This window comes from Sturnus vulgaris, chromosome 9 (assembly GCF_052056855.1).
Source record: "Sturnus vulgaris isolate bStuVul1 chromosome 9, bStuVul1.hap1, whole genome shotgun sequence".
Classification (NCBI taxonomy): Eukaryota; Metazoa; Chordata; class Aves; order Passeriformes; family Sturnidae; genus Sturnus; species Sturnus vulgaris.
Window position 1 is genome coordinate 1584323 of NC_142251.1, and position 11574 is coordinate 1595896.

The 11574-nt window shown below is 40.0% G+C and overlaps 1 protein-coding gene across 1 annotated transcript; it reads right to left on the reverse strand.

Annotated features, from left to right (window-relative positions):
- Positions 1 to 6539: 6539 nt before the first annotated feature.
- On the reverse strand, positions 6540 to 11562 carry LEPROT (leptin receptor overlapping transcript). Its single transcript, XM_014891093.2, has 4 exons — positions 11495 to 11562; positions 11268 to 11343; positions 10342 to 10528; positions 6540 to 9185 (listed from the first exon to the last, which is right to left on the reverse strand). The coding sequence occupies exons 1-4, from the start codon at positions 11508 to 11510 to the stop codon at positions 9069 to 9071; spliced, it is 396 nt and encodes a 131-aa protein (XP_014746579.1). The 5' UTR covers positions 11511 to 11562; the 3' UTR covers positions 6540 to 9068.
- Positions 11563 to 11574: the final 12 nt, after the last annotated feature.

Below are 11574 nucleotides of genomic sequence, written 5' to 3' on the forward strand. Positions count from 1 at the left end.
AAGGAACCTTGGAGCCATCAGACACCTCTCCACCAGCTTGACTTGATTTTCATTCCGTTTTTCTTCTTGATGTGCATCATTTCAAATCAGATTTTAGTGAAATGGATGGGACTGGAACAAGCCAAACACTGCTGGCCACGTAAAGCCAACTTTGCTGATGTCACAACCAGGAAAAAAACCAGGATTTACTTTAGATTTCAAAGCATTGTTTGGTCTGTTATCCCCACAGTGCCTGCCAGGATGACACACTCAGCTCCATCTCAGTCAACACCACGACTTTTTTCCTCAGGGGGTGGTGGGAATCTATTTCCAGCAGCACTTGAGAAAAGCTGGCACCAATCATGGTTCTCAAGTGGGATCTCACACAGAGGCCAGGAATTCAAAGCAGAGAAAAATGTTGCAGAAAATGAGAAGGTATTTTGAATAAATGCCTTCATTAAAAAAAAAAAAACCAAAACTAAAATTCTAGGCTTTTTATCAATTTAAAGTGTTTCTAAATCTGTCCAAAATTCAGTTTGTGATAGTCACAGACTCAGGAAAAAAAATATCAAATGGGTAGTGAAAAAAAAAATCAAATTAATCCAAATTGAGGCCACTCTTGTGTTTTTGGTTATGGAGAAAGGATTTTACTGAAATGTTTATATTTCAGTGATGAGTTTCATCCCACATGAAATAGAAACCCCATGTACTCATGCTCACAGTAAATGAAAATTATGGAAGGATTGGAAGGAGCCTTCAAGTTGTTTTTTTTTTAAATGCCACGATTTTTTCATTAGAAATTGGGGAAGTTTGAAAATAGTTACAAGGATCCTCCCACACCTTGTCCCACCATCCCAAAAGAGAAAAAAAACATTCCTAAATAAGAGACAACCTCACACATCTTTCATCCCAAAAGGGAGAAAAAAACCCATTCCTAAATAAGAGACAACTTCACACATCCTTCATCTCAAAAGAGAAAAAAAAATATTCCTAAATAAGAAACAACCTCACACATCCTTCATGGCTCTTTTCAGCTCCATTATTCTCAAAAATCAGATTATTTCATCTGATAATCAAGAGAAATGCTGGAATAGTGTCCAGTTTTTAGCTCCTACCAAGCACAGGTTTGGGCATTATTTTTGGATAAATCTTTGGAAGATTTTTGGGTAAATCCTTGCAAGATTTGAGTTTCAGTGTCCAAACCCTGGCACAATTTCATCCCCGTTTAGCTGGAGTGTGGAATGGCTGGATCCATCTGCTGAGACATTGATTTTTTTTTTCTGCTTATTTTCTAGATAATAATTGCTGAGAAGGAATTGCATGAGAGAGGGGAGGGGAAAAAAAAAAAATTGATTGTGCGGTGGGAAAACAGGAAAAAGTGAGCTAGGAAAAGAAAATATGGGAAGAGAGAAGAACAAGAAGCAGATGGATCCTGGTGGGGTGGGAATGATGTGTCCACACAGGGCTGGCACACAGCAGCTGTGGGGGAAAAGGATGAGCCTGGAATTCTGGACACCAAAAAAGGACCCAAATCTGAGAGGGGCTGGCAGGGATGCTGTGCCCTCGGATTTATGGGATGGTGGCAATGCTCGGATGTTGGGTTCTGAAGTTGTTCCCTGTTTATTTAGCAAAAAAAAAAATAAAATAAATGGGAGCAGCAGTGCCTGGGACAGCCATTCCCAGGTTTTGACAGAAAAATGAGAGCAGCACTGCCTGGGACAATTCCCAGGGGTTTTTTACAGAAAAAAATGGGGGCAGCAGTGCCTGGGACAGCAATTCCCAGTTTTTTTTTGACAGAAAAATGTGAGCAGCAGTGCCTGGGACAGCAATTCCCAGATTTTTTTTTACAGAAAAAATGGGGGCAGCACTGCCTGAGACAGCCATTCCCAGTTTTTAGCAAAAAAAAAAAAAAATGGAAGTAGCACTACCTGGGAATGGCCATTCCCAGTTTTTGACAGAAAAATGAGAGCAGCAGTACCTGAGACAACCATTCCCAGTTTTTTGGCAGAAAAAATGGGAGCAGCACTGCCTGGGACAGCCATTCCCAGATTTTTTTTTTTTTGCAGAAAAATGGGGGCAGCAGTGCCTGGGACAGCAATTCCCAGTTTTTAGCAAAAAAAAAAGAAAGGGAGTAGCACTGCCTGGGACAGCCATTCCCAGGGTTTTTTGGCAAAAAAAATGGGGACAGCAGTGTCTGGGACAGCCATTCCCAGATTTTTTTTGCAGAAAAATGGGAGCAGCAGTACCTGAGACAACCATTCCCAGTTTTTTGGCAGAAAAAATGAGAGCAGCACTGCTTGGGACAGAATTCCCAGGATTTTTTTTGTAAAGGAAATGGAAGCAGCAGTGCCTGGGACAGCCATTCCCAGTTTTTGGAATTAAAATGGGAGCAGCAGTGCCTGGGACAGCCATTCCCAAATCTGATTGGATTATTCAGTGCAGACAGGTTTTCCTTTCAGAAAGGTCACATTTATTTAATTCATTTATTTAATTCCCTCCTGGAGTTGGCTGCAGGATATCTGAGCACTCCTGAATCATCCCAGTTCAACATCAGCTCTTTCCCTCCTCATCACCACTCCAATTTCTTTATACATGACTTAATCAAAGAGTAAATTGACTATTACAATTGATTAACAATGCTAATTTCAAAAGGTTTCATTTTGGGCCAGGAGTTTTAAGGTTTAAATGGGACCAAAGCAGCCAAAATCCTGGTGCCACACTCAGACTCCAAATAAAAATACAGCCCTAAGGAATGACCTATTGCTGCCATTTCAAAGTTACCTACTATTCATTTAATGAGATTACTCAAAGTGCTACAGGAAATCAGCTGTTGACTGACCCTCAAAATGAGTTTACCTCATTACCTGCCCATTACAGAGCAGAAAATACAATTATTGCAGGGACTTGGAGCACTTCACACAAAACTCCAAGAGTTGTGGGCAGTAAAAACACTTTAGTGTCAAACAAACAGGTGGCAGAAAATTGGTTTTGCCCTTTGATTTATTTAAAATTCTGCAAAGAATTCAAAAGTTTGGGAATTTGTGCAATGATCCCCCCAAATTGACTTTATTTCTGTTTTAATTCTTCCCATCACTAAAGGAAAAGGGAGCAGTGCTGTCATTCACTGACTTCCATCACTTGTCAGAAGCATCCACAAGATGAGACTAAAATTAAATCAGTTGGGCCATTTTTCACACCAAATCAAAGGCCACACTTTAAAAATACCTCACAGCCCACAAAGCTTGAGAAACCATCTCAAAACATCACACAAACAATTCTTTTCAAAAATTAGTAACACTGATGAGGGGTTTGTATTTCATAAAAATTGTTCTGACATTCAAAACCTTCCAAATATGACAAATCAACCCCTGCAAAAGAGCAGAGAAACCTGGGATGATCTCCAGGTGTCCAAAGGGAGGCAAATAATCCCAATCCTAATTGAGGATATTGGTTGAATCCTAATTAACTTTCCACATTTCCCCACTTCTGAGACTCCCAGACAAAGGCTGGGCATTTGGAAATTTTTTTCTAATGACTGGCTGGATATTAAGAAATCCATAAAAACTGATTTATTTTCTGCTGTAGATTTTAATTAAGCAGCAAAATATTTGTTAGGAATGCAATCTTGAAAGGAATGGGAAGAAAACCCAGCATACTCAGGATTGGCTAAATTATATTAGTTTGTATAATCTGATTTAAAAGATAAAATCTATTTCTGCATGCAGGAGAAATATTCTGCATTTTTTAATCTATTGAAATTAAACAGAGCAGAGTTTTCTTTGGGGATTTTTTTTACATGGGAAATGGTTTTATCATCCTGGAGCTGTTGAAAACAATCATTAATTTGGTGATAAAAACCCAACCACACTAAAATTGTGCTGCCAGGAACAAGGACAAGCTGGTAAATCCTCTCCCCGAGTTGAAAGCAGGGATTTGTGGATCCAACACCCCATTCCTGGCAGGCAGAAATCCCAGCCAAGGGACAGTGAGTCCCACTCAGATTAAAGGGTCACCACCCCAGCTGGATCAGGTTTTCATCCCTCCTTGATCCCAAATTCAACTTCCAGAGGGAGAACTGCATCAGCAGCAGGAAATGACAACTTTTCTCTATTGCAGCTTTTGTTTCTGGGTGGTGGAAAGAGTTTGGGGGTTGTTTTGTTGGTTTTTTTTTCCCATTAAAGATGGAAAATTGGGAATAAAGACTCCTGTTATACTGGGAAATAGCAGAGCAGCAAAATCACAACCCCAGATCAAACATGCAAGTGTCACCCTCAATCCTCTTATTCCAAGTATTGCTTTCAAAGGCATTTTAAACACCCTTGAACTTGTCCCCAAATCCTCAAAGAACCAAAAACACCCAAGCAGAATCTGCCATTTATTCACATGGACCAAGAAAAGGGAAGCAGCACAGTCAGGGCATTGGAAAATGAAGCTCCAAGCAGTGAAAAAATCAAAATTCAAAAGTATTGATAACCTGAAATAATCCCTTGGACCTGCCAGAGACACCAGCATTGCTGTTTGTACCTCAGAATTATTCTCATTTTAAGGGTTTCAAATAATATAAAACTCCATCCTGAGTATGATTTCTTTGGTTTTTTTTTAACTCCACAACAGTGAGCAATTCATTTTCTCAGCATTCCCCAAGAAAACGTGCAATTAAAAATACGTAATAATGGAACACAGGAAGTCTCCACCAGGGAATTTCCACCAGTTTGGCTGTGGGCAGGCAAAAAGCTAAAAAAAAAAAAAAAAATAAAAAATTAGGAGTTCAGATCCAAACACCTGGGCTGATTTGAAATTCTTCTTATAATCATTTCAAAGAAGTCTTCCCTGAATGTAAAACTGCAAAAACAAGGCTTATTATAATGTATAATGTGTATTTATTACTGATATTATGTGTCATTTTGCACAGTTATGTTCACTACATCTAAATGACTGTATTAAAGAAAGCCATGGGGTTGAGTCTTACTTTGAAAACAATCTTCTACTCGTTCCCTAAGAATTTCCTGAGGGAAAAGAGGGATGTTTTTATAATCCCTCTTGTCTCCCCAGCAGCACCTCCCTCAGAAAGAAGAAACTCCAGGTGTGGAATTCACAGGCAGACAAGGGCTGGGAGAAGAAGCAACTCCAGTAGAAGGAAGAATATCCAGAATATTTGTTACAATCTAGAACTATTCTAGAAGGAAGCAATAATTCCATTAAAAAAATAAGCACTGCTCATGGGGAATCAACACCTGTAACCCATTTTTAATATAACCCAGGAACAGCTGAGCCAAACCTCAAAATAAAGGGCAAAAGCAAACCAATAAACCAAGATAAACACAGAACAGGCCTTTGGAGAAAAATCTCTCCAGCTGATCTTTAAAATTTGATCCCAATCCAGCAGCCAATGCTTCCTTATCCATTTTATCAGATTTTCCCTGGAAAGCCCTGCAGTAGGAAGTGGTCATGTGTTTACAGGGGCCACTTAAACAAATTAATATCTCATTAGTACGTGGTGAGCATGCAGCCTAATGAGAGATTCTGTCCATCCTTGATCAGAGCCCAGAACAATCCCTGCAGAGAATCGTGGAGATTCTGAAAAGCCCTCCTGGCTGAGGAATGGAGAGCAGGGTTCCAAAGCTCATTTTAGAGCTTTCCACCCTTTGCTGATAACAGCACCGTTTGAAATGTGTCTGAGCAGGACACTCGGTTTGCTGTCACCCTGCTCTTAACGAGCTTACACTCATTTGATGGGATGAAAGGTTTTAGGAAGTTACCCAAGGTCACAACAATTGCTCAGGAAGGTTTTCAGCTTCTGGGAGGATTGAAGAACCCACAAAAGCAGTGCCAGACTGTGACCAGCACCCCCTGTAATGATTTCTTTAATCCAACTCAGGGAATAACCAAGGAAAATAATCTGAAATAAAGATGGGAGGGGAAGGAAATCAAAGCTACCCCACACAGACAACACCCCCAAATCCAGCAGCAGGTTAAAACAGGGATCTCAGGATCAAACCTAGAGCTGAAGTGACTCTGAATTGATGATCAGCATTCCCAAAATTCCCTGTGCACAGCCAGCAGCTCTGATCCACACTCACCTTCTCCAGAGCCTTGAACTCAAAGCTCTGCTGTGGAAATGAAGCTTTTCCCAACACACCACAAACTCCTCCTCATAGTGGGGGATTCAATAACTCCATTTTCCCAAGCTCTGGGGGGGATCAGAATTCCCCACTTTAATATTTTCAGCACCTTAATACCTGGAAGAGAAGGAGAGCTCTGATGCTCTCTGCATCCCTGCCCTGCTGACAGATTTTCCTCCAGACTCCTTGCAAGAAAGGGATGTGGGAAAAGCTCAAGCACTGCCTCACATCCCATTTTTTTTTATGGAATGATGTTAAAAACCTCCCAGAAAGGGAGAATTGATGATCCTTTACCTTTCCAACACATTCTACATTAACTCCACTTCCATGGCTCCTGGAATTTTCCATTCCACCATCAGGAAAGCAGCACTGGATGTGTTTTACCTTCCCTCTCACACCTGTCTGTTGTCACCTCTTGAAATTTAAGACAGACAAATCTTTTAAGCATCAGATATGTTTATTAGACAATTCCAAAAGTCAGTTTTAGTAGGCAACTTGGAAAGAAAAGTAGGATATATTTGAATGTCCATGGTTTAATACTTCATGATCTCAAGGATGTGGCAATCACAGGAGATAAAAACTGTTTTTACAAAAGGTACAAAAGCTGCACTGCATTCCCAGTGGCAGGAAACAGCATTAGTTGACAAGGAAGCTTTGGAAAAATGCAGATTTCCAGCTGATATTGGAACACTGATGTTGTCATGGAGGTGCATTCCCAAAAATCAGAGTTGTGTGGAAATTAAGGCACTTTGGATAGACAGTATTCACTTCCACATGGAAAAACCATTCCAGAGAAAGCACAGGAAATTCTCACTGGAGGGATGGGACAGAATTCCCAGTACAGACCAGCAGAGCTAAGTGGGAGTGAAGCTCTGGAGAAAAAAAACCTCACTGAAATATTATTTTTTTACCATATTTGATAATAAAGTAAATTTGCTTTACAGAGGTTAAGGGAGATTCTCCATGATTTCAACACAATTTTAAACATTAAATGTAAAATCCGTGGGAAAACTGCATGAAATTCACATTAGGGATTAGTGCACACAGCTACTTCCATATAATAATAATAATAATAAAAATAAAATAATAATAATAATAAAAAAAGCATTGACCTTCTCCACTCAACACCCATGAGGTACCCACCAACCACAACCCAAAGGGGATACAGTACAAGGGGAAAATTTGGCAAAAAGCAATTTCAAACAGCATTTTCTGCTCCTCCTGGTCACTTGAGATTGTCCTTGTTCACTGTTCCTGGCACATTCTACAGCAGAGCCCACAAAAAATGATTTATTTTAAGGAAAAAAATTCAACCTCAGCTGCTTTTCCTCCCCAAAACTCCAGCAGTAATTGAGTAGTTTTGTAGATTTCTAGTGCAGCTTTTGGTACATAAATGGAGGAAAATGTTTGCAGAATCCAACCCCAAATCCAAGAGGGGTGAAATGGAATTGTTAACAATGGCATTAAGGATTTATCACCAGGCTGGGTTTTATTTCACTGCTTTACTTCATTATTGAGTGAAAAAATGTCACTGTACAGTGAAAAAAAACCAACTTCTTTTAATTCAAAGCAGGATTTAAACGTGGAAATGATGTTTCATCTGAAAAATTTGGTTTATCATAAAAAGAAGTAATTTTCCCAGTTCCAACAGATGTCATCAAAAGCAGGAAGACACTCAGATAATTTATTATTCCCAGGATTTTTTGAAGTTTATCCTGCTATGTCTTGGATGGAGCATTAACAACCAGAAAAAAAAAAATCTGTCAATAAAATTAATTAATTTCTCTTTTAGCAGGAGACAACCTGGAACCCCTCAAATATCAAATACAGCTGCTCAAGTGTAATTTCCACAGCTGGAATTTCCATGGAAAACATGGAATTAACCTTCCTGAAATTCCATTTTCCATTCCATATCCCACGACTGGGGACCACAAAATTATTTCTGTTCCCATTTCAGAGTGCTCAATTAATTCATTACTGACCATTCCCATTATTAAAGTAATAAAATTCTATTTTCTTAAGTGTGATTATGTAAACGTTTACCAGGATAATGCTATTTCAAAATACAGTGTTTTAATGTAATAACAACATCCTTCCAGACAAACAAATAGGAGTTGAAGGTTTTTTTTTAAAAAGCAAGGAGGAAATAAGAACACTCAATTCCTTGCAGTTCACACCCATAAAAATACAGAGTTTTACACTAAATTGTGATTTTTATCTGTCCTCAGGGTAGTTTCTCCTTTTGTGAACCTTCACAGAAGTCATGTCAGCTTTAAGATGCATTAAATGATATTGTTCCCCAAATATAGCCACAATTTTTAAACTGAATAGAGACAGAAAATATCTTTGTGGGCAGAAAAGGATCTTAAATAAACCTAAGTGAAAAGGTTTTTAACCAGGGTTATTTTCTTTTGCTTTCATTAGGCAGTAAAAGTTGACATAACTTATGTTTGGTTTTATATCATTAAGAAAAAAATCACAATTTTTCTCCAACTACAATTAAGGAGATGTAAATGAAATATTTACTCATCCTAATTAAAGCAAAAAGATTGATCAAGTTGAACAATCCCAATTAAGATAATCTTTCAAATGTTCTTTGATTAGATGGCTAAAAACCAACAGGAATAGTGACCAATGGCTCAATGCAATTTAACCAAAAATTAATGCAAATATAGTGAAAAATGGGTAAAAACTGCTTATGTTTTGTAAACTTCTTCAAGGATAAATTCATAATAATTCCAGATTTTAGTGACTACTTCAAGTCAACTGTCAGCACTGTCCCTTTGGCTGAAGTGCATCAAAAAAAAAAAAGCAAAAAAAAAAAAAGCAAATTATTCAGTGAGAATGTAAAGCCACGTGGATAACAGACCACATATATTATAATATCTATACATACACACAGAACAGGGGAGGAAAAAAAAAAAAAAGCTGTCAAATATTCAGAATTACCAGCACCACAGCGAGCTCCTACCACTGCTCCCAGCTAAAGTCATCTCCTCTGCCAAACACAAGGAAAAAGCCTAAAATAGTCAGGAAAATGACTGCATTGCCAGCCAGCACCAGGCCACAGGCTCCCCATTTGATCTGAAATGCAAGAAATGGAATAATCAAAGCAGTTCTTGGAAAAGATGCTCAGGGAAGTTATTTCTAGGCATTAGAACAGCTCAAATATTAAAAAAAAAAATAAATAAATCGAAATACTACAGGAAAACGCTAAAAGCACAACAGGCAAACAATAAATAATTCAATTTGTGTGACTAATTATTCAATTAGCAGCCACTTATTATCACTAATAAACATTTCAGCTAAGCTACTGCAAGGATTTAGAAGAAAATGATGACTTGCCTTACAAATCATTAAAACACACCTAAATCAGAGAGAAATCTGGTGAAATTAATGCTCTCCTTTCATTGCCATTAAACAGAATCAAAAGATCTCCTTTTAAATAAGTAACAGGCATAGAAAACATGAATTTAAAAGTGAATAGGTTGGGTTTTTTTTTCATGAGCTGCACAAGTAATTCACTTAAATAAGCAACATTTACTCATAAAATACATGAGTGAGAGTTCCCTCTCGTGGTTGTTCTGCTGCTGCCAGGCCACAATTCCAAAATAAAAAAAAAATCAGGGGAATTTATTATAAATAAATTCAGAGCAAGTACATCAAATTTAAAGGACCCAGTAAAGCATCGCTGGGTGGTTGGGACAGGGGGAATTCTTTGCCTTTCACACAAATGTGACCAAAATTTCAGCACTGGAAAGAAAAGCAAAGAGGAAAGAACTGAGACAGAGTTTCCTTAGGATTTGAGGAAAAAAAAATGTTTGGGAAATGCTTTGAGAGCCACAAGAGCAGCTCTGGAAGCTTGGCTTTTATTTTTTAATTCCTAACATTTCCCCAGCCCCCAGGTTTGCAGCATCCTAAGGGGAGAATTCAGACATTCCAAGAGAAAAATAAGGAAGCTGGAGCAAGAAATGATGGAAAAGGTCATGAGACAGAGAGGTGGAGATATGATCTTGTGTTGGACCAAAACAAGGTTGGAGGGGGGAAAAAAAAACAGCTAAAAACTTTTCAGTCATGTGAGGGGTTTTTTTTTCAGCTCAAAAAGGCAAATTTCAGTGGATTATTTTCACCTGCAGTGGATTATTTTCACCTGCAGGCAGCACAATAATGAAATGAAAGCAGGATTTGAAGATGATATCCAGCAAGTGGTGCCTGAGAAGAAAAATTAGCAAGGACTTACTGCTTCCACCCGTGCAAGGATGATAGGAAATCCAAAAGCAGAGACAACAATTCCTGTGGTGAAGAAATAGGCCAGCTCCCTGCAGGCACTGCTGGCTGCATCACTGTCATCACCCACTCTCTTGGCTATGAAGTGGGGAATGGGGCAGATGAAGTAAAATATCAACACAAACAGGGGCCAGTACACACTGGGGAGGGGGGGGGAAAAAAAAAAAAAAAGAAATGCATCATCAGTTAAAATAAATATTTCGATCGGGAAGTTGGTGCAATACCCCTAAGCCTATTTTTTGGCTTGAGAAGTGGATGAATGAGAAGATTCCACCCAAAATGGGGCAATTCCACCTCGTTTTCCCTGCACTGAGAGAGCAGCATTAATTTATTTTATTTTTGCGTTCAGTTTTGACTCATTTTGCTGATTCGACTGTGGCCACGGAGGGAGTAGCTTTCCCAAATGCCAGGGATAAAACAGGCACACCCTTACATCTCATTTGTGTCAGAGCTCTCACGAACCTCCTCGGGACTTTTAAAGTGTTACAGACACGGAATCACAGAATTCCAGAACAGTCTGGGCTGGAAGAGAACCCAAAGCTCATCCCCGGCCATGGGTGGGGACATCCCACACGGAAACTTGTAGGAAGATTGCTCAAAAAACCAGGAAATTAAAGAAAACGTTTGTGTGAGATTAAAAACGCCGCTTTAGCAAGGTGGCACCGCTTTTCCTGAGGCAGCACAGAGCTCTTTGCACTCTTTTTTATTTTAATAGAAATGCAAATACCGCCTAAGGAAGTGATGTTTAATCACAACAAACTGCCACGTGCCAAGCGCCTGGAAGCGGAGGGGGCTGCAGGAGGAGCCAAACGAGGGAAACGCCTGAATTAATGAATTTGGAACAGGACAAGCTTTGAGAAAGGCGCCGGCCACGCTCACCCGTAGTACTCCAGGGCGCAACCCAGCATGAGGAACGTCAGCCCGATGGCTCCGCTGAACGACAGGGCCACGAGAGCTGCAACGGCACAGGGCGGCCGGTGAGGCGGGGCCGCCGCACCGGGCATCCCTCAGCGAGGCCCGAGCATCCCTCCCCGCCATTCCCGGCCGCCCTCCCCCGCGCTGAGGCGCTGCCCGGGCCGCGCTCCCTCACGGGGAGCCCCCTGTACCTTTCACGCCCGCCATGTCCGGGCTCCGTTGGCACTTCCGCCTTCTGGCCCCGCCCCCTTTTCGCCGCGTCACGTGACCG

Coding starts and splice junctions, on each gene's coding strand:
- LEPROT (XM_014891093.2), bottom strand. Junction 10,529..11,267: donor TGCGCCCTGGAGTACTACGG/GTGAGCGTGGCC, acceptor CCCCCTCCCCAG/TGTGTACTGGCCCCTGTTTG. Junction 9,186..10,341: donor TCCTTGCACGGGTGGAAGCA/GTAAGTCCTTGC, acceptor CTTGCATTTCAG/ATCAAATGGGGAGCCTGTGG.